The sequence below is a fragment of the Pieris napi genome, chromosome 14 (genome assembly GCF_905475465.1).
Source record: "Pieris napi chromosome 14, ilPieNapi1.2, whole genome shotgun sequence".
Taxonomy (NCBI): Eukaryota; Metazoa; Arthropoda; class Insecta; order Lepidoptera; family Pieridae; genus Pieris; species Pieris napi.
Genome location: NC_062247.1, coordinates 9,650,601 through 9,675,400, shown reverse-complemented (window position 1 = coordinate 9,675,400; position 24,800 = coordinate 9,650,601). Strand labels below are relative to the sequence as shown.

General features: G+C 34.7%; 1 protein-coding gene across 1 annotated transcript in view; it reads left to right on the top strand.

Moving 5' to 3' along the window:
• Positions 1-24,800, top strand: part of LOC125055853 — a 50,610-nt gene extending 25,810 nt beyond the window's left edge. The window contains exons 3-5 of the mRNA XM_047658501.1: positions 21,165-21,330; positions 22,549-22,667; positions 23,393-24,800. Coding sequence (XP_047514457.1) covers positions 21,165-21,330; positions 22,549-22,667; positions 23,393-24,112 — 1,005 coding nt within the window. The 3' untranslated portion in view covers positions 24,113-24,800. The remainder of the gene's footprint in view (positions 1-21,164; positions 21,331-22,548; positions 22,668-23,392) is intronic.

Below are 24,800 nucleotides of genomic sequence, written 5' to 3'. Positions count from 1 at the left end.
TGATCTCACTGTAGAAACATTGTATAATATTTCTCAAAGCATATATCTGTGACAGTTGTCATAAATCGAATCTACGACCTGTATCACAACGCGAGAAATAATCACGGAGTGAATTCTAAAACTTTTTATATCCCGCAAAAACAATGAATTCCTTTGTCACAGTGATTGATCGTATAAAGCATTACCTTGCCAGTTGTAGACGGTAATCCGAGGTCTTTGCCAAAATTACCCACGTTCAATCAACTACTTGAAAAGCACCCACGATCTTATTCGTATGAGAGAATTTGCTTAAATTAGTCACCCGTTGTTTGCTTATAACTTAGCGGCATGTCAATTAAGTTTTAATCAAAGCTTATTATATTGCGTAAATATAATGTTTGACAATCTATATGATTACATAACCTTCTCTCTACAGAATTGAGTGTATTTAAAGCAATCCCTGGAGCGAAAACGATTTACAATAAAAACAGTATAAATCAAAATTGTATTAATTACTTCGCTGTGTATAATATTGAAACCTATTAAGATAAAGGTTTTTTCTAGTAATGAACATTAACAAAAACATAAGCCGTTATCTACCCTATTACTATTTATATAATATATGGATTTTTTTATTAATTTATAAAATTTATCTGCCTAACGTTAGAGAAGTATTAGCCTAGTGGCTCCAGCATGCGACTCTCATCCCTGAGGTCGTAGGTTCAATCTCCGGCTGTGCACCAATGGACTATGTGCGCATTTAACATTCGCTCTAACGGTGAAGAAAACATCGTGAGGAAACTGACATGTCTTAGACCCAAAAAGTCGACGGCGTGTGTCAGGCACAGTAGGCTGATCACTTACTTGCCTTTTAGATTGACAAATGGTCATGAAACAGATACAGAAATCTGAGGGCCAGACCTAAGAAGGTTGCAGTGTCACTGATTTTTTTAATTGCACAAAGGAAATTATATTATGTATAGCTAGATCGTCCCCCAACTTAAATTCATGATAAATAATATACAATGTATTTGAGCTATGCAAGAATTCACACTAAAACACGGCACCAGTCATACAATGGAATGTTATCCTTGTTATCAATCGACTGACCGTATTCGAGGTTCTTTTGTCGTCAATCACAATACATGAAGCCTTCTTTAGAAGTGTTTTTCAAGGCGTTTCAGTACCTTTATCAATACTTCATTTACATATCAACACTAATATTTTAAATTCCGAAGACAAAGTATCTTAAATATGTGCCATTGGGATAATAGGCTATTTATACTAGAAACATATGAATAAATAATGGCATAATTATATGATACAGAATTTTATAACGATCATAAACTTTTAATTAGATTCTTAGATTTAGATTCATAAAATTCAGATTAAATCAAATCGTTGACTTAATAGCTTATGGCCCAAAAAACCCGGAAGAGTTTCTTGTCTCAAATTTCTCAGCAGGGTCTGTAAACTTAATCCTTAGCTCATTTTTAGTGTTTAATAACGTGAAACAAATGAATAACTTTGATTATCCGCTAGGCGCATCGAAGTGAAACAAATATTCAACATAGGTTTTTAAAGTTCAAGTTCAGAAATGATTATGAATTGTTATCATTCGACCAACCGTCTTACTGTATGCAATTATCATACAATAACCTATTAAATGTGATCACCTGTGATTCTAAAGTCTGTGTGAAAATAAAAAGTTCTGCAGAATTCATTGATAAGTTTTCTTCAGGCTTAAGTAGATGATCATTGAACAATGTGTGTGCTCAAGCCGTAACTTTTGGATCTTAGGCATGTTCTGCGCAAATAGAGAGAAGAGAGGTTTCGAATGTACCACGGTAATTAACACTAACCTACCCGCTGAGGTAACACTACTAGGTAAAACCAAGTTTGCGAAATGTAATACGAAAAACTTACTGTACGTAAACCCTTTCAACACAGAGGAGAATTTTAAAATAAGAACGTTCGTTTTTCAAGTTTCTGTAAAATCAACTTTGTTGGAGTCCGGCTGATTTCGTTATTTTTTCGTAAGCGTGACAAATTATAACGCGACTGTAATACATCGCGTGTACCCAATACACATTGCTCTTACAAATATATTACTCTAATTAACTATTAGTTTAATAAAAGTAACTTTTGTCATAAATTACGAGGCATGCCTTTTAAGTTCTGTCGTTTCCATATTTCCCGGCAACTTTGAATTTGGACCTGTACTATATTCGAATGTGTTTACATTTTGAATCTCAAAACAGTTAAAAGTATTAGGATTAATGCTATTGTTTAGTCACAGCGTCGATTTGAATCTGTCAAGTTACGTACGAAAATGAATCTTCTGAGGAAAATGTTCGTGCAATAATTTTCTACAACTTTAGAAGAGGCCTGACACGGCTTCAGTGTTTTGAAGATCTAATATCTGTGTTCAGTGATGAAGCCCTATGTCTGTGGACTGTCGAACGCTGGTATTTAGAATTCCAGCCTAGACATACTAGTGTTAGTGACCAATCTAGCGAAGGACGCCCAAAATCCGCCTTCACTGAAGAAAACATCATTGCTGTGAGACAACTAATTCTCAAAGATTGTCATGTGACATATCGAGAGATAGAGGCTCTATTAGGCATCTCAGGGACAACCATTCAGAAGATCTTGCATGAAACGCTTGGTGTAAGAAAGCTAGTTTTCCGTTGGATACCGCATCTGCTTTCCGACGATCACAAGGCGGCCCGCGTCAGATGGTGTAAGAAAACTCTGCAAAGGTTCAACCGAAGAGAGTCAAATCACGTCTACGACATCATCAGTGATGCCGAATCTTGGATCTATGCCTACGATCCTGATTCCCAACAACAATCTACAATCTGGGTCTTTCAAGACGAGCCAAAGCCGACTAAACTCGTTCGTTCTCGAAGCACTTCAAAGAAGATGGTGGCCACGTTCGTTAGAAAAACCGGCTATGTTGCGACTATTGCACTTGAAGATCGTAGAACAGTTAACGCAGAGTGGCATACCACAGTTTGTTTACCACATGTCATCGCCAAACTTCGAAAATCTAACTTAAAGCGGCGCATCACTCTGCACCACGACAACGCAAGCTCACACAGCGCTCGTCAAACAATTCAGTATTTGAAGCAGGAAAAAGTAGAAATTCTTGACCATCCTCCATACAGTCCTGACCTAAGCCCTAACGATTTCTTTACATTTCAAAAAATTAAGAAAAGTCTTCGTGATCAAAGGTTCCAGTCCGGAGAAGAAGCAGTCGACGCTTTCAAGTCAGCCATTTTGAACACCTCCACTTTAGAGTGGAATTAATGTTATAATAACTGGTTTAAGCGAATGGAAAAGTGTATTAAGCTACGTGGTGAATACTTTGAAAAACAATAAAAAGTACTATAAGGGTCTAGTTGTGTTTTTTTCTGCAAACGACAAAACTTAAAAGGCATGCCTCGTATTATACATAATATTCTTAACATATTTGATATCGGTGTTACAACGGACCGTGTTTCAGGTAAAACTATGGGAAGTTACTGACTTTGGTTGAGTACCTATTTTACGCGTGACTGAATCACGCGTAGGTCTGTAACTGATAAAATAATGATTTTCGTTTCTTTGCTAATGTCCTTCAATAAATGTCCTTAAATATTCAAAATATTTTTTACTGAAGTTTTATATAATAAAATACAGCTGTTAATATAAGACCCAATTCCGCATACGGACTTGCCTATCTATATACCGACAAATTAATGCGCAGAGGCGATTAGAACTTGGCGAAACTGTCCGTGGTTAGTAACACAGAAGACAAAAGATCACGTGGCCGATCCCCAACCATCTGGACTGATCAAGTGAAAGGCTCATCGTCCTCAAAACTATTCCCTGTTATAAGAGAAGCGCTGGATAGAAACTGGTGAAACCGCTCCAGATGTTTACTTGCTGACCACGACGCTCAAATATGAGCTACCGACTGATGAGAGAGATTCAATAGTTAGACTAACCGCTTAGTTAGACGGAAGGAACTAATATATATGTGTACTGTAGACCCGACAGACGTTGTCCTGCATGATATTTCAAGCGATTAGTAAAGCAAAGTATGAAAGTACCGACTGCAGCGCCATCTGGCGGGCTGATTTGTGAATCTAAACCATTCCCAGATCCCCTTAAACACACACAAAAAATTTCATCAAAATCGGTCCAGTCGTTTGAGAGAAGTTCAGTGACATACACACTCACAGAAGAATTATATATATAAAGATATCGCGACAGAAGTAATGATTATATGATAGGTGTGTGTGTTAAAAGTGAAAATTTCTTCCGCCAAGTCCTTAAGGCATACACTAAGCAGGTCACGATTTGATTTACGTAAAGCGTTGAAACGTTGACCTCATTGGTATAGCGTGGGTGAAAGTCATCGCAACTTATATCCTTTTAAGGGTCCAAGTTAGTACATAGGATGTGATTTCACATATTGCAAATAATCATCGGTTTATGAACCTAGCGTCTACGGATCCTGCTCTGGTAAATATGGAAAGTTGTAGGACGACAAGATGATCGTAACATTAGTAGAAACCCTAGACGCGTCTATTAGAAACTTAAATAGACAACTTTTTTCAACGTATAATTAAAGGTGTTCTAAGATTGTGTTTTGTTTAATCGGGAAAATTTTCGCGGCGACAGTCATTTGTTTTAACTCAGTCCAAAGTGCTTAGTGTGATACGGGTCTTTAATGTCCCAAAATGTAAGAGGCATCAATAAGTTGTGTGAACTGTGTATTAATCAAATATTTTGTCCGTAAACATTTTAAAACGGCAAATTGTATTCTGGGGATGGTAAAAACTCAATCCCTCCATAAAGAAGGTTTTATTGATCCATTAAAGCAAGCTATAAAGTAACTAATCACAATACTTATGACTCATCATCTAACATGTCAACTTAACAACTTAGGTTGTTACTTCAAATATTTCATAACTCAATAATAAAAATAATTTACACAAATTAAACCAACCTTAAATATTCGTCAATATTATATATATTTTTATATATTATATAAGTCCCCGGTAGTACAGCGTGGATACCCATTACCCATGTCTTAAAATCTACAGAACAGATTTTTATAAAACATACACTATTCCCTGTCTCAGTATATACCTTTTTTCAACGTATAAATAAAGGTGTTCTAAGATTGTGTTTTGTTTAATTAAGAAAATTTTACTACGGCGACAGTCATCTGTTTCAATTCCGTCCAGTAATAGTGCTTTAATGGCCCACAATGTACAAGGCGTCAATAGGTTGTGTGACCTTTGTTCTTTGATATGAGTTTTCCAATAATTTTAGGATAAAAATCCCAAATTATTAATATACAAACACGATATTTATCACACGTGCTAGGAATCCAATTGAATTCTGGTCAAATAAAAAGTTTTTTAATGAGACTTCAAATGACTAGGACTTGACATGCCTTCATTAAGTACACGTATTTATTGTACACTTATTTAATCATGTAAGTGAATATTGAATTAGAAAGTGCATTCGGCACATGCCAAAGTGTATGTGTTGCAATAACATTGTGTAACAATACATGTGTTTATTTGACTTCCGATCGGACTTGTTGAATAACTCTCTGACAGGACCTTAGTACGTGATGAAAAGGATAATTGATTTTATTTGTCGCGTATCTTTTACATCATAAATAAAAATGGTAAAGGAAGATATTAGAGTGCTTTTGAAATATAAATTTACTACTCGTGCCGCTAATTAATGTCGTGTTACAGATAAGCTAACTTAATTTATAATTTTGTGAAAGTAATGAATACAAAAATATACAGTTTTCACAATATTCTTAACCTACATAGTAATAACAATAAAAAAAAATTATAAATAGAAAATTCAAACAAATTTTTATAGTTTGGTCCCTGTGTCCTTTAACTCTGGCAGCATTTCCTCGCTGTATCGCGATACTTATGCGTTGAGCGAGGAAATCACCAGCTCTGGGGTCACCGATACTATCTATCCAACTTAAATCGTTAATAAGCACATGTGCACTTGAAACACACGGCCCAAGAGTCTCAAAGGAAACAAAATAAAAGTTGAAGGGAAAACTCTTATATTTAAACCGTTTATTTTCCGCAACTTTTTAATTTCGTATTTTTATATGAATACAAAATAAATATAAAGGGAACTACTAAAAAAAAAAATTCTGAATGCACGCATAAATATTTGACAACCAATATTTATATGTCAAACCATTACAAAAAATGTTTAATAATGTCATTATTAACCATTTTTTAAATCTAAAATACATTATCCGAATATTTTTGATATAACTTGTCGATTCGAAACCTTTATTTAACTCGACTTCAAGATATATGAATTTACAATGCGTCAATTGATTTAATATTAACTTAGTACAAGCCACATGCCAACCAGTATTCGGAATTACAATTTGGTAACTTTGATTTAAGGACAAATTAGCAAACTGGAACGATTAGATCATACGATTTAGTATTTCTTAATGAACTAAATCTAGTTTTCTATAATGTTTTCAAGTATAATAAATTATTTTATTCTTGAGTAACTGGACTTGCGCTCCATATGTGAGGAGTGGTTCTTTGTTTTCGTGTTTATAATTAATTAACAAAAGCTTATATAAGTATCGGTAGGGGGCCTCATAGCCTAGCGGTCTTATTAAGTGGCAGCTAGGTGAGGGGTACCGGGTTCGTTTCCCGGTTCGAGGGCAAGTTTTAATTTAATTTAAATTTGTTCTCGGCCTTTGGGAGGCTTGTGCGGTACCGGGCGAGTGCCTAAACCGTACATGGAGGACATGGTCGAATTTCTAAAGGCAAAAAGCACGAATTATAAAAATCTCATACTTGACGCTGGCTAATGCACAAACCGTGCCAGAGCCATAAAAAAAAGTATCGGTATCTATATTTCAACATATTGAGCCTATTAATGTTTTAATTTAAACACAATATTTTATAGTAAAAAAACTATAATATTATCTACATTTGCTACTTATCTAAGATGAGATGACATACGTCAAAAATTTTTTTGACGTATTAGAGTTAGAGTATTTAAGTTTTTTTGCTGATTGTTACCCATAGTATGATTTATTTATAAGCTAAAATCTAATTGCACTATTAACTCCTATTCCCCTTGCATCTAAGAAAATCTATAGTTTCCATTTTTTCATATACACTATCTATAAGATTTTCATTCAACAACTACACGGACCTAAGAACTTGGGTCTCCTCTAATGCTACCAAGTATTTCGCTTAAAAATAAATTTAATTCTGAACCAGATTATAATAAAATTTGGGGTAGACCCCACTAAGTCAATATATTCGGTTAAAAGGTTTGAAGAATGATTAAGACAGATTAAACAATATAAATCTTTATGTTTCTCAAATGGTAATCGCGTGACAACTCGACAAGGTTACAATGCGTTGACGTGCAATTACGTCAACTGCTTTCGCGTGAGAACCGCACATTGTATTGCGCTTGCGCATCACTTTCCTTGTTTCCGGGGAAGTGCGAAATGAAACCATTACTTGTTCTTATCGTACATCTTAATACGTGATTAGGCATTCAACGAACGTGCATAATAATTTTGAAATTAGTTTAATTAACTAAGTTTAATGTAATTATTTAATTTGATGTAGTTTCAATATAAGGTGGGCAGAAAGTTCGTATACTGACACACAGATGGCGCTACTAGTATTTTTTATTTGATTTTTAAATGTATAGAAGCCTATCAGGCATGCGATCGGCTAGATCTGTGCCCGATAAGCTAGTCAGCAGGGGAGTGTCAAAATCTTCCCTTTACTAAATTGGGACATTATCTACTTAAAAGGATTGGCGTCTCCTGACGGGCCCGGGTGACCACTACTGAGATTCGGACTCCGCTGGCCGCATTTTGATATTTGGCCGCATTAGCCAAATCGGTCTAGCCATTCTCGAGCGAGACAAACAAACAGCAATTAATGTATATACATATAGGTTATACCTATAGTTTAAAGTCATAATATATAATATAAAACTTTGTAATCGGTCCAGTAATTACAAACAATCTAAGGCAAACCGCAACATCAATATGCTTGAACGTTATATGAGAAAATAATTGCATACAATTATATCAGTACAAAATACCATGGATTTTGTGCAGTACAATCCAACCACGGCCATTTACAGTTAGATTTAGCTTGTGAGTGTGGAATACCACTGTCTACTTTGAATAGAATACTACGTAGGGAAATGTCGTTAGATATTTCTTAAGAACAGTTGAATAGATTTCCTTATATGGAAACATTCACTATTGAAACTGGAACGCCGCAGCTATGTAAGATACATCTACTGGAATCTAGTAAACCTTTGATTTTAAACTCCATAGTAGGCGACTAAAATAAATAATTAGACATAGACAAAACATTTATTACCAACAAAATCACACACACATTAACAAACAAAATATCAATAATTAAAGAAAAAAATCTAATGAGAGATATAAAAAAAAATCCCTTTTTCCATTCGTTTTAAGTGTGTGTAATACGTGTGTGCTGTGGCTGTAAGTGGTCCTGGCTCAGCATTATGCTGAGTAGCAGAATGTTCTACAGTGCTGGTCATTCTGCCAGAGACCACAGCAGCTATTAATTAGCAGGATAACTGGGAGAATTATCTTTCTTATTCTGACCTTGAGAACTACCTTAGTCCTATTCCAGACGTACTCAGAGACGTATTAAGTGTTAACGGTTACTTAAAGCATTATCAGAATGAATCTTCAGATCTGGAAACTCAAAAAAGTGTATAGTCTTTTTTAAATCAGTTAGTAATCGTGGATTACATTCCGTACATCCATACTTAGATAAAGTTGCATCAGTAGCTGATGTATTATATAAACTATTAAAACCAGTGGCGCTACAACCTCTTTAGGTCTGGGCCTAACATTTATGTATTTCATAATTATTTCTAAATCATACGATTAAGAAATGCCTATATAGGTACGTAGGTGATCAGGCTCCTGTGCCTGACAGGCCGTGGACTTTTGGGTCTAAGGCAAACCGGTCCTCACGATGTTTTCCTTCACCGTTCGAGCGAATTTAAGCGCACATAGACAGAAAGTCCATTGGTGCACAGCCGGGGATCGAACCTACGACCTGGATGAGAGTCACACGCTGAAGCCACCAATTAACTAATCAAAAAATAAAGATTAAGAAGAAATGATTTAATCGTTCAATTATTCTTAAATTGTGTACTTAAAAACTTAAACAATTCAAATTGCTCATGCGCTGAGCAATTAGCTCAATAATAAAAATTCTAATAGCATTTTAAAATTGATTTCTGTATAAATGTTTTATGAGAGCTAGTTTGTTACGGCAAACATCGATTATAGAAATTCTTCATATTTTCCACATTTAGGCCTTGTCATACAAATAAAACTTTTAGCAATTATTACACTATTATTCTCTCTCTTAAGTTGGTAGTGTCTGAGTGTCGTGGTCAGTAAGAAAGCGTCTGGAGCGGACTATTTGTTCCACCGGTTTCTGTTCATCGCCCCTCTTAATACAGTTTTGAGGACGATGAGTCTTTCACTTGATCGGTCTATCTGGCCACGTGATCTTTTTTCTTCTTCCATTAAACGAGAAATCGGGTTTTCTTTTAGCTTCGATCGTGTTTTGTTTTAGCTTCGATTGTGTTTTGTTTTTGCTAAAGCCTGCAAACGGGATAAATATACTCTAAGATAAGGCAAAGCTGGTATTAACAGTTTTATAAGAAACCATAGATAAACAGAATAATTCAAGGTTATAGTGTGCAATGCGGATTTGCGCTCCCTAAGCCCACACAGTGCGTAGGCGTCGCCCACATGGACACGGTCCAATGAAACTGCAACCTTAAGCACTTGTTACAATTACTACGAACATGAATACGAATTCATATGATTAAAAAAAGTGGGAGCCGCCGCGCGGAAGACTATATTTGTATACACTTTAATCTTGATTAGCCTCCCATGACCGGCTTGACGCATACAAAGACAGGTTGGCTGAACCTAATTCTAAACCATTTATGGCTATCCGCGACCATCGTGTTTGTGATTCAGTATGTGTTTCCAGTTATCTGTAAGGTACTCCTTAAAACCTCACCTAATATGGAGTTCTGAGTATGAAACAACAATGGTCAATGGTCATACGTTGCGCAATTAACAGGTTAACGTTTGAGTTTATTTTATAATTTATATAATAAACTGCTTTTAAATTTTTCCGTTAATTTCATTGAGTTTAATCATCTATAAATCAGTTTTTTTTGACATACTATTTTTAAAGAGCTGACGAAGACGAGCCTTCCGCCGTGGCAACTTAGATTATAGGGCAATTCACGTTTTCACTTAGAAATATTCATAACTTGACATTAATTGGCTAAATTACGTAAGCTTGATTATGGAACCTGTAAACAAAATGGACGCATACATTACCGATGATTCATTTAATTGAAGCATGTGTACACATTAATTAATTCATCTGATACCTTAATGGGATATACGTTTCATAATTGTTATAATCGTTACATCACTTCCTGATAATCTAATTAAAACCTGATAACAGCCAATATAGTATGTGTTGGTAAGTTGGTGTTCTGTGTCTCACTCTCTCTTTCATCGGCAGCTCATGTCTGAGGGTCGTGGTGAGCAAGGAATCATCTGGAGCTGACTATCTATTTCCACCGGTTTCTGTCCAGCACCTCTCATGACATGTCATTTATTTATTTATTTATTTGGTAATCCTACAGTTAACATAAATTATATATAATAACAAATTTACAAAAGGAAACAAACAAATAAAAATTATTTTATACATTGAACTAAGTGGCACCTAATTTGGCTGTGTTGTGTGATGGTGTAAAAGTAGGGGTAAGAACGTGAAGGTGTGTATGCTCACGATGCAGGTGATTTTGCGCTATGACCTTTCTTAATACTTCTTTTAGCCATATTCCGCGATAGCTTAAAAAAGTCAAGGCTAAAATATTGGTCGTTGTACGTCATTATGACGTTGTGTACAGTTTTGAGAACGATGACTCTTTCAATTGATCGGTCCATCTGGTTGGAGAACGGCCACGTGATCTTTTGCCTTCTGTGTTACCAACCACGATCAGTTTTTCCAGTTCTCATCACTTCTGCGCGTTGTATGTGTACCTGACGCACGCCGTGATTTTTTAGTCTATGGTTTTCTTAAAATGCTTTTCATCAACGCCACAGAGGATTCTTATCGTATCTTCACAGGTTTTGGAGTTAGGCAAAGTGCCTTGTAGCAATTAAGAACAGGTACAACACTGAACAATTTATGGGAATGAACGTAATAGAGACGAACTTCAAAGAAATCTATACCTACAGGGTGTCCCGTGGCAGATTTAGGATTTGAAATTCGAATATTTTTCTAACGGTTGCGCGGGGGACCAGGGAGAGGTTACAGTTTGGCGCTGCAATTGTGCGGATTGTTCAATAACGATGTCGCAGTGGACTGGCGCGCACCACGCTTTCGCAGTTGAAGCGTATTTTGAAGCTAATAAATCGAGCACTATTGGTCGCCGAAGATTTTATTCTCACTACAATATTCGTCGCTTAAGTGAAGCACCAAGGGAAAGTTTGATTAGGACGTGGGTCCAGAAGTTCCGTGCAACAGGTTCAATAGTTAACGAGCCAAGCCCAGGTCCTAGCTGAACGTCAAGGACTGCACAAAACATTGAACGCGTTGCAAACAGTGTGCAAGAAAATCCCCGCCACTCAGTGCGTAAGAGAGCGTCAAGTTTGCGCCTTCCAAAAACCACAGTGCACCGTATTTTAAGCTTGGACATTAAATTCCATTCGTTCAAGATCCAATTGGTACAGGCACTTAAACCAAATGACTTCAGAGAACGCAAAGAGTTCTGTGATAACATGTCAAGTCGATTCCGAGCTGTTAACACCATTTCGTTTAGTGATGAAGCTCATTTCCATTTGAATGGCTTTGTCAATAAACAAAACTGTCGCTATTGGGCGCCAAGAGGACAAAACCCGCGATTGAAACACCAAACAGCATTGCATAGCCCAAAAGTAACTGCTCTTTCTGTCAATGGAATAATTGGTTGATTTTTTTTGAAAATTCTCGTGGAGCAACCGTAACTGTTGATGGTGATGTCTATCGACCCATGCTTAGTGAGTATTTTATACCGAAACATAGAGAACATCAATCGAACAGCTCTCATACGTGGTTTCAACAAGATGGCGCCACGCCTCACACATCAAGAGCCACCATGAGCCTCCTTCGCGAAGAATTCCCCGGAAAATTGATAAGCCGATTTGGGGACATCGCATGGCCACCCAGATCGCCAGATCTCACCCCATTAGATTTTTTTTATGGGGTTACTTAAAGGGAAAAGTGTACGACAGTAACCCGACAGATCTATCGGATTTAAAAGAAAATATCGTGCGAGAAGTGAATGCTATTTCTCGGTCAGTTTTGCAGCACGTCACTCAGAATAGTCTCGAAAGATTTCGCGAGTGTGTACGTCGCGATGGAAAACATTTGGACGAATTGATCTTTAAAAAATAAAATCCGCATGTCTCGTCTTTCTTTTTATGACAAATATATGTATATTCTAAAATAATAACATTCTTTAATTTAATTAAGAAATCCAAAATCTGCCACGGGACACCCTGTATATATAAAAAAGGAATCCCTATTTCCCTTGGTCACGGCTTCACGCGGGAACGGTTAAACCGATTTCGCTAAATCTTTTTTTGTTATGTTTGTTATTGTCAGGAGAAGGTTCTTATAAAAGAAAAAATAAGAAAATTGCGCGGAAAATTAGAAAATTTAAGAATACTTAAACCACCATATTAAGTAATCCTGACTTTTGTTACGATATTAAATTCAGTGCATAGCGCTTTTACAATTAAAACTTTTTGATTTAACTTTATGGCGTTTGGCATAACATTGATCGAATGCGTGCTGCAAATATCGTCAAGGAGGATGTAAGAAAAATGAATATCGTTTAAAACAAATGCTTCGATAACTCCGTTATTATATTGATAAAATACATATAAAATAATTATATTGATAAAAAATAAAGAAAAACAAACAAAAAAAGTTCTATATCATAAAGCATTAGATTAATAAACACTTTGTTTCTGAAATATTTTTTAGTCAATTATACCAATTCCAAATCAATATTCATAGTTACGACAGGACAACGTCTGTCGGGTCTGCTAGTAATCTATAAAAAGCAAAAGAAAAAACAAAATCAATGCCACAGATATCTTAGTAGCTGTATATTTAAAAATCTAGGTAATTAATATCATTAATACCACCCAAAGAATATTCATTAGTGTTTAGTCGCGATAGAACATACGAACTCAGGGTTGAGTCTCTTGTGAGTACCACTTTAATATCACTGCGCATATGAGTCATTTGTTTACACACATTTTAATCAACCAACCAATTATGAAGCTCTAAAATTAATTATATCTTTAAACGATTTTTCTAGGATCCTTTTTAAACGGGCAGATACAATTAATTTTAAATTATGTATTTTGATTATTTAATCAACAAAGTATTGAAGACAATAAAACTTCAAAAATCCGTGTTCCGTGAGAAGCGAAGGTCATCATCTAAATTTGAAGTACTTAATTAAAATATTTGCACGGTTCAAATGTATGTTTTTTAGTTATTAGAGCAGCCGTCATCTCGTGAATCACTATTTATCTTTCGTATTCAGTACAAGTTCTAGGAAGTTTATTAGAATTCCATCGGTTTCTTTAACATTGTAGTGACATCAATGATGGTGTCATGCTCCCTTTTTGGGTGAGTAAGATCCCTGAAGCAAACGCCTACATACATACACATATACATCACGTTTAAAGGACTTTTTCACTTACGATCAACTGATCAAACTTGCATTGGCTTTGATTAGGTTCTTTCGCACTTAAAGTGTTGTAATATAAGCATTAAAATTTAATTAAAAATAAGTGGAATCGGCTCCCGGGGGGGGTCTTCCCTCAGAGATACGACCTCCAAATTTTTAAAAAACGAGCCTACTCCTCCCTCAAAGGCCGGCAACGCACCCACTAAAAATGGGTGTCTATGGGCTGCGTGGACTGCCCTTTTTGGTCGTCCCGCAAGCTCGTTTGCCCCCTATTATATAAAAAAAATATATATATATATATATTATTTTTTACTTATTATTGTACGTACTGTAAATTTGTTTATTTAAAATATTTAAACAAACATTACATCATTAGATTTATTACTTAGAGAGGTTATTAAAAAAGTAAAACTTGTTTGACGAAATGATGTTGAAAAATAGTTGAAAATGACTGCATGCAATTTTTTACTTACTAGGCTGAATTTTAAGTACCTACTCTTGAAAGGACTTTTTCGCGTTTAACCTGACTATATTATAAACTGTAAATCGCGATTTACATGGAACTGTATTTCAATGTAATTACTATTCTAATTGCGTGTTGTTGTGTTGCTTGGCCTAGAGGTTCTCTTTCACCCGTGAGGTCGTAGGTTCGTTCCCAGGCTGTGCATTGGTCTATGTGCGTATAGAAAAACATCGTGAGGAAACTGACATGCAGTAGCGTAACTATACCATCTGGGGCCCGTCTCAAATTCTTTTGATGGGGATTTTTTTTAATGCGTGAAATCGCCGAATAAGTACAAATCGTCGCTGTAGAATGACAACCTCGTATGTCCAGAGAAACATACTTTACAGGAAACGAAAAAATGTTTCTTTTCGTCAATATTCGTTAAAATGTTATGTGCTTTTGTCCATAGTTTTGGAAGTTAAAAAGGACTTATTTATGTTATTAACCAATCCCTTACTTCATTAGATTTTACCAGTTAAATGACATTGGAGTCTAAGAATAAAAAAAATGCTTTTTTGACACTATCGACATATTTATATGTTCGAAGAGAGAATTCACAGTAGCGATGTTGTGTTTATTATGTGTTTAATATTATATATGTACCTAATTTATTATATTTTATTTAATGTTTCACGACATTATCGTATTGGCATAGGCTGTAAGGATAATGTATGTATTTCTATAATAATAAATAAATAAATCATTCTACAGTGACGTTATATAGAAAATTCACGAAGTCCGTCGTCCATGTTATAGATAAATCAATTTTCTTATTCAGTTTCCAGTTCACGTACCGAGGTCTTTATAGACTCATCTCTTTGTTATTCAAACAGTTTCTCCTTTTACCTTCAATCCTAGTTCCTCGTATATGAAGCTAATAATATTCGCGTTAAAATGCAAAAGACAACACGACACGATAGATAAACGCTTGATCCATCACTTAACACACTGACTCTCAATAATGAAATAAGGAATAGGACAGAAACATTTTCTTTGATAATCTTAAAAATTTAGTATCAGCTTTCAGTGCCGACGAAAAACTTTTTGATTATTGTGTATGACTAATGTGTACAACTATGTATTAAATACATCCATAAATTTGCATATGTTGTGTTGATTGTGTAAATTTGTGTAATATAAAGTAGGTAACTAAACAATTATTTTTTCTTGCAAGATGAAAATCAAAAAAGTATTGAATTGAATATCACTGTTGGCCTGTAGGCCCTTGACAAGTCAACACTGCCAATAAGTTTTCCCGCGAATAGCGCATGGGCGTCAGCTGTGAGACTCGGGGGACCTCAGATTGGGCGGTCTTGGGTCACTTTCCTCCGGAGTGACCGAAGTACAGAATAAGAATCTTCCCCTTACCTACATAAACAATATAATAACTATATATATTTTATTATGAATCTTGCTGTTGACCTGAAAGGCTTTGGCCGTAGATATGCAATAATAAAAACAACTTATGGCTAATATCAATAGCGGCTTCTATTAAACGAGTAACTCCATCTAGTGTCATAGTGGTGTTAACATACATTATTTTTTTTTATTTTTATACAATTCACACCAATTGACCTAGTCCCATGCTAAGCTGGTGAAGCTTGTGTTATGGGTACTAGGCAACGGATATACATACATATTATAGATAGATAGACATATAAATACATATTTAAACACCCAAGACCTAAGCACAACACCAAATGCTCATCACATCGATGTTCGTCTCAGCCGGGGATCGAACCCGGGATCCATGGATTCGTAGTCAGGGGTACTAACCACTAGACCAATGAGTCGACAAACTCAAGTCTTGTCTAAGGTCAAATTAAAACGCCTATATATATATTGATATTACTATTTATTTTTCCGTTTTGCGTGCATTACAGCGAGATTGTGCGAGTCTATGATATCGCAACAACTAAAACTGCAAACACCCTGACCTCATGTCATTTGTATTTTTAATTTTGATAATAACACGTATTAATTTAGTCGAATGTAATTAGTGTTGGATTCATGGGAATAGACAAATGGTTTTGATATTGTAATGAGTCCATAATTATAATAATTAATTATATTTCCGTGTCTTCAAATTAATTAGCTAATGCATCCTTGAACATCTTTTTACAAACTATTGTTCAATTACATCAGCTTTAAGTAAATCCATTGTTTAACGACGATTACCCGATTTCACGGACTCTGCACATCACGAATATTACCACGCAAAAAACGCTTAAATTGACAAAAACACGTAAAATCCATTTTTAAGAACTAAGTAAGATTAAATATGCGATCTTTTAAACCTATCATAATAAAACAAGTACGTCCTGGTCGTAAAATTTATTGGTGTTGCTATATCATTTTAAACGCTTATTATTGATATTATTTTTTGGCATTATTAAAAATAGTTTTTGATTGCTTGCAAATAATTAATTACAATTAAATAATCAGAGACTGGAAAAGGAGTCATTATAGTCAATAAAGTTCAGTTTACATTTGAAAAATTAAATAAATAAATATTTATTATTATTCTCTTACATAAAGTGTAACATAAATTCTATTATTATTCGAATGTTGTTTTTAAATTATGTCCAATGTCGTAGCATATTCCGTGGGCAACTTCATTCTGTTAATTTTGTGTCACGGTAAGCGCGCATCGTAAAATTTCACTCTCATCAATTTTTCATAACGCGCCTAAAGAAGTATAACTTCAAAAACATATACATACAGTATTTAAGATTTTCTTAACCTACATAGTAATAGTAATAATAATAATTAAAATTTAATAAATAGAAAATTAAAACAAATTTAAAAACTTTGGTCCCTGTGATTCATTTTAACGCTGGCAGCATTTCCTCGCTGTATTACGATACTTATTCGTTGAGAAAAGCCTATTATTTTTTTTTACTAATTTACCTTTGTGACGTATAGAATTTTAAATTACACACATACAGTATCATAATAAAAAGTTAAGAATGCTATCGTGCTTGTATGATGTATTAATATTATTTTTACATGATGCAACATAATAACCATGCTGATGATTAATTTTAAAAGAAGCTTTGTTCAACGCCAATCGTATACCTAATTCGCTTGTTAATCGAATAAGTAATGGATGGTTAATAGTTTTTAATCGGAAATTACTAGTAAAAACTAAAATTTTTGTTGAAAGTGTAATATATAAAATTCTTGTGTCATAATGTTCGTTCCCATACTCCTCCGAAACGGCTTGACCGATTCTTATGAATTTGTTATGTATATTCAGGAAGTCTGAGAATCGGCTACTATCTATCTTTCAAACCCCTAAGTCCTAAGGGGTGTCCACCCCAAATTTATTTTTTATTTTTTAGACAAATTTTTTGTTTTTATTTTTTTATGAAACAGCATGCTAAAATACATACAACCCTTAACTTTCACCCCTTTTCGATCAACCCCAATTTTTATTTTAGTAGATAGTTATTTCTATTGAACTAAAAAAAAATTCCTAGAAATAATAATGGGTGTTTTTTTTAGAGGTATAGAACTTTAAATTGCAATAAAACAACGATGGATTATTGGACTGTCATGATTTTTTTTTTATTTGAAAGATAATCTTGTGGCAATACATTTAAAATATGATTTCTGGCATATGACTGCCACGGCTGGCTCGGATATAGTCCAATCTGGACGTCAAATTTTCGATGACTTTTTTCAACATTTGTGGCCGTATATCGGCAATAACACGACGAATGTTGTCTTCCAAATGGTCAAGCGTTTGTGGCTTATCCACATAGACCAATGAATTTACATAGCCCCACAGAAAATAATCTAGCGGTGTTAAATCACAAGATCTTGGAGGCCAATTCACAGGTCAAAAACGTGAAATTAGGCGGTGTCTTTCAGTAAATCGACTGTGGCACGAGCTGTGTGACATGTTGCGCCGTTTTGTTAAAACCACAGCTCTTGGACATCATGATTGTTCAATTCAGGAATGAAAAAGTTAGTAATCATGTCTCTATACCTATCACCATTGACTTTAACATTCTGGCCATTATCGTTTTTGAAGAAGTATGGACCAATGCTGCCACCAGCCCATAAAGCGCACCAAACAGTCAGTTTTTCTGGATGTAACGGTGTTTCGACATACACTTGAGGATTAGCTTAACTCCAAATGCGGCAGTTTTGTTTGTTGATGTAGCCATTTAACCAGAAGTGTGCTTCATCGCTAAACAAAATTCGCTTATGAAAATCGGGAACAACGGACGGGAAAATTGGACGTCCAGATTGGACTATATCCGAGCCAGCCGTGGCAGTCATATGCCAGAAATCATATTTAAAATGTATTGCCACAAGATTATCTTTCAAATAAAAAAAAAATCACAACAGTCCAATAATCCATCGTTGTTTTATTGCAATTTAAAGTTCTATACCTCTAAAAAAAACACCCGATATAAATGGCAAAACAACGTTTGCCAGGTCAGCTAGTATTTTTGTAAAATTTTTGTTCACCTTATTTGTGTATTTAAGAATATATAGATTGTAACTTATACTGTTGATGTGTGGTGTACTTTAAAAGATAAATACGATCATATTTAGTTCACGCTTAATAAAAACAATACAATCTCCAATGAAAACACATCTATTAGTAACAGAGATTCTTAATTAAAAACGCGAAGAAACTTAATGTAGTCCGGGCATTGCAAAGATATACTCGTCCGGTTTAGTTAAGAGAATCAGCCTAATCACAAACGCCTTAAGATATATGCAGTGTACCTAAACCTACAATTTGTACTACAGTTTGGTCCCTTGACACATTTAGGTTAAATACCTACCTACAACCACCCACGCTTGAGTCGGTGATTAATTGGAAACATTGCCAATTAAATGAGCCATTGAAACTGCCTTCGGAGCCAAATAAAATATGACATATATTTTGCAGCCAGAGTGCGGTACTACCACATAATATAATAATTTTATATGGGTGATATGTATTATATAATCTTAGAGACTAGGTAGGTTCGTAATTTTTTTTTTTAAAGACAATTCACACCAATTGACCTAGTCCCATGCTAAGCTGGTGAAGCTTGTGTTATGGGTACTAGGCAACGGATATACATACATATTATAGAAAGATATACATATAAATACATAATTAAACACCCAAGACCTAAGAACAACACCAAATGCTCATTACATCGATGTTCGCCTCAGCCGGGGATCGAACCCGGGACCCATGGATTCGCAGTCAGGGGTACTAACCACTAGACCAATGAGTCGAGTGATATAATCACTCTATCTCTAACATAAAAACTTAGTTAGACAAAGTGCTGCCTTGCCTTGTAGCAATACAGCTGAAGAGACGGTGTTACATGTCCTGACTCACTGTTCAATGTCCATTCAATATCCATGATACGACAGGTGTAACTGTTCAGTTCTAAAGCTAAGCAGCAATGGAAAAAAAAAGTAACAGAGACGAACTTAAAATAAATAATATTCAACAATAGGTTGAGAGGCATCTTCCTAGAATTTACTGTAACATATACGTAAGATATTTAATACCTCCTACGACAACATAGTCGGGGAATTAGCTAGAAAATATACATAATATAAAATCAATCTATTCCTATCTATGTTATAAATCTGCCACACAAATTCTGACAGCAGTGCCTACGTGTAATGTACAACATGATTGGAAGAAATACTAAAAAATATATTTTTATCACATATAAACATAAAAAAAACATTATAAACATTTTCTATTAAAAAGTGAAATACCAGGTGCCCAATCATCGCCACTTGGTGATAAAAGAGCAAAAAACCTCTTCGAGAGATACCTTCAATTCACCGAAAACTAATCATGTTATCCTACTTATACACCAGTGGAATAAATTTTGTGTAAATATTATGAATTTCGTAATTAATACAGGTGAATTTCTTGAGCAAGTCGAGAGGGTGTCAATGTAAAAATGAAAAGCGAAACGATTCTGCATGCACCTTGAACCGTCATGATGTCCATTTATCGAACCACAATCAAACACTGCGTCTTGCGTCTTTTGTTTCCCATTCTCACCACCCATTTCAGTTATAATGAAGCTTATCTTCATGCGCTTCTTAGTATTCCCTTTTGCTTTGAGATTGACATATGATTGACGTACTATCAAAACACCAGCATCGCGCCAACTTACAGCTGACGTATTTAGAATTTTAAGATACGTCTAAATATGACTAATTTTATTTATCTATTATACTTAATTGACTTATGTTTTCTGTTTCGTATATTTTTTTTAACAATGTAATCAGTATATTGTCTAAGTGATTTCTTTTACAATATGTAACTGTGCACCTGTAAGATTACTTATAAATAATAAAAAATCGATTTATTTATCTATTTGGGAAACAAAACAGATACATCTCCATACAATAAAAAAAGTTAAAAATAAACACATTGGATGTATCATCTATATGTCCTCAAAAAGTTTCACTAATAAAAACTATGATACAGAGCAAAGCAAAACAAAACAAATCATGACAGCACAAAATTTATAAATCCGAACATAGACAAACATAGACATGCTTTTTAAAGAAAATCGGAAGATCTTTTAATTCTTTAGGTAATTTATTGTAAACCTTGATTGCCATACAAAAGGTGCTCTTCCTAAATAGTTACAGATTGATTTTTGGCACAGCCAATTTTTAATAAATGATTATGTAAATGTATAAAGTTTAGAATCTAGCATTTAGCTAAATTTTACATATTTATGCTAAGGTCACAATTAAACCTATTAAGAGACGACTAAATAATACTAAATTACTATTATTTCAGATGTTAGCTTACAGTGCACTAGCTGCATTGGACGGATACAGCGCGCAACAATATCCCGATCAGTTCCATATACAGACAGACGAAGACGACGAGAGATATTTCCTGTATCAGACGCACAATGGCCAATATAGGAAAGAGAGGAGGTTAAAAGATGGGTCTGTTGTAGGTAAGTGATTTTTTATTTCATTACTATTGACCAATTTGTATGAGTAACTAGACCAGTGTTTCCCAACCTTTTTTGTGCCATGCCCTTAGCCTTACTAAAATGAATAACCCCCCTATTCAAAAAAATCGTTAAATTAGAGAAACATAAATGATACCTATCATATTTTTACTTTTTATGAAGATATTCCTAGGAAGATGTTAACGATACAGAGTAAGTAGAATAACTAATTCCAAATAATTTTAATAAATTTCGATTGCCCCCCTGTGTGGCGTGGAACGCGTTGGGAAACAATGGACTAGACTATAGATTCGTCTAGTCAATTTATCCATACCATATCCATATAAGGTATATATATACCACACATATTATCCAGTGTCAATATTTGCCTCATGTTTTAAATTTATAGTTCTTCATATGAAAACCAACCCAAAATTGTACGTGTATTTTGGGTCATATGTCGGTTAATACGTACTTTTTTTCACCCGAATTGTTAAATGTGCAAATCGTAAAAGATACATTGGTACATAATCGGGGTTCAAATCGACGCAGGCTGCAGGCGTCGAGTATAGTAATAATTGTTAGGTAAAGATGTTTGATTTTATTAGCACGCTTTTACGTTGCTAATCAGAATATTAGGACACATACATTATGCCTATGTGTATATAATTCATAGTTTCTCAACCATTTTTATGTTGCGACCCACGAAAAACCAAAAAATAAATAACACTTTATTTATTACATACATTTAGTTTTATAACACTACACTATAATTGATTATTCCTTTAATAAACTCATCTTTTGTACCTACACGTAGTTCGTATTTATTATTTTTCAACACACAACCTTTTAAAAAAACTCGACCCATCGTTTGAGAAACGATGATATAATCTAAATACGTTCAGTAAATAAACCAGATATGGCAAGTTTAGAATAGGCGTCACAAAGTTAAAATTTAAAACAGCTGTGTTAGCGCCTGCCATTTATAATTGAGCAACAATTGTCAACTAGTTCAATGATAGATGTCGAAAATATGGAAGTGACCATTAAAATAGACAAGAAAAATGCAATTCGAAGAGGGAAACGTCCCTCTAAAGTGCACCAAGAAAATTATTACGCAAAGAAGTATATCTTCTAACGCATTGTTAATATGTACACACACGTTCTTTTTATCATAGTATAAAATGCACTATAGCTTAAAATGTATAAATGTGATTTCAGGAACAACTGGCTGGGTAGGCGCCGATGGCTACCTTCGGTTACAAGACTACATAGCTGACGACCAAGGATACAGAATATACAAATCAAAGACTGTATATGTGGGCGATCGTTCAATAGGAGTGAGTATAATTTGGTTTGCAAATAATGTTGTTTATCGACTACGACGAATCCACGAACCAGATTCAACCAGTTTCTATATTTAAATAGCATAGCAAACGTATAGTGTTTGAAAATTTTAACCCCGCAATAAGCAAATTTCTACGCCTATTTTGTTGATTATTCGTCAGGCTTCTTTACCTCTTTTTATGAGTTCGTATGCGAAACAATTATTGCTTCCCTGGACATTGTAGACAATGGCTTGGGTGTCAAAGTGTAAACCACCTGTTGTATGCTTCGCCATCTAATAACGATTTTTGAAGTGAAAACTTCTTTAGCGGCGTTGTACACTTTTTTTCGAATGGGTAAAAATGTTAAACTCGCGTCAGGACACGTGACCTGATCGAGAATTCGTATGACGGATGGAGAGTAGACAGCTGGCGCGGTATTTAATGTAATATAAATTGTCATGTTTGTGTACGATAGCACAATAAATAAATATTGTATTCTACCACATAAATGATTGTACTTTTATATTGATAATTAAAGCAATTCGTGCAAAATTATTCCTTAACCATTCCAAATATCAAAAATGCACAACGGTAATATTCAAGTTTTCACTTCTGCCGGCACTCCCGGAGGGCAACCCGTCGTTTTTTATTATCTATAACATCTGAGACCTTATGATTTAGTAAAAATTATTATGCCTGAAATGAAATCATTAAAATCTTTACAAATTATGTTTCAGGAGTCACTGAAAATAGCCAAAACAGCGCCAACTGACTCTGGATTTAACATTACACCGGCGCCGGCTGCACCACACCCAAATCGGGGAACACCAAGATTTAGTACCACCACTAAATCTCCTCTCTCCCCATCGACGACCTTAGAAACTCCAGAATATCCAGAAGTGACGGTTTCCTCTACACCATCACCATACATTCCATCTTCAACGCCTCGAGTCGAAGTATCGCCTAACTCCATCGATTCATCAACATATGACTTCAGACCAACGGTTCCCCCAATTACATCGGAAGAAGCGACTTCATCCCAGAGTCCTTATGATTATGACGGGTCCAATTCTATTGACGGATATTACGCTAGTGACAGCACTCCATACAAACGCTATGATGTCTTTAATCCAAACTCATATAGGCACGCTGACGCAGGGCGACAAAGACAAAGGCAGGGTCAAGATATAGGTGATGGCTACACTCCCCAATTTCCGGGATACGACGGTGTAGCCTTTAAGCGAAATGGTTTCCGCTATTACCTACCAAAACAGTATCACGAAGAGCAAACACGCGACTCGGATGAGAGAACTGGTAGTTTTGGTTATGTCGATCCATTTGGTATTCGACGAGTAATATATTACAACACTGCACCGGGGCAAGGTTTTCAAATTCGTAAAAATAATAGATATGTTGGCCATGATGCGACACCCTACGATCCTAGGCCAATTAATTAATATAAATTTTATTCGACCATGATAATAGTTACCACCTCATATCAGTATTTAATAAAAATGGTAGAGACAAACGCGATCTTCGAACGAATTCTTAGCCACTACATATAGCTAAGTTAATCATAAGAAAATATTTTAATTTATTAATAGCTATTACGTATTTATTAAGAGCACAAATTATTAATTACTTTCTATAAATATTTAACAAATTAATATCTTGAATACGATGCATGCTGAATTCGATGGTATGAGTCAACCAAAGAAATCGTTGGGATAAAAATGTACCTTAACTGATTTTCTTCTCTCTTAAATCTTGTTGCTTTCTATGGGTTTTATTTAAAGTTATTGAGAATAATTTGTCATTGAATATTTTTTATATAATCTAAATCAAAATATTTGTTATACGAAAATAATGACGACTTGTTCCAATAACACTGAAATGGTTATTTTAAATATTTGTTGCTAAGTCTCTTAACATGCAGTATGTATGGAAAAATAAACTTTATATTGTGATGATGTGTGATGACAATTTCTTTCATAATTTTAACTTAATTACTTATAAGTAATTTTAATAAGAAATCATGTATTAATTAGTTATACATTAATAAATTGTAAATAACAGGAATAGTTAGTAATTTGCACAAAACTCAGTGATTAACTATGTACAGTAATTAAATTATTTAATTACCAA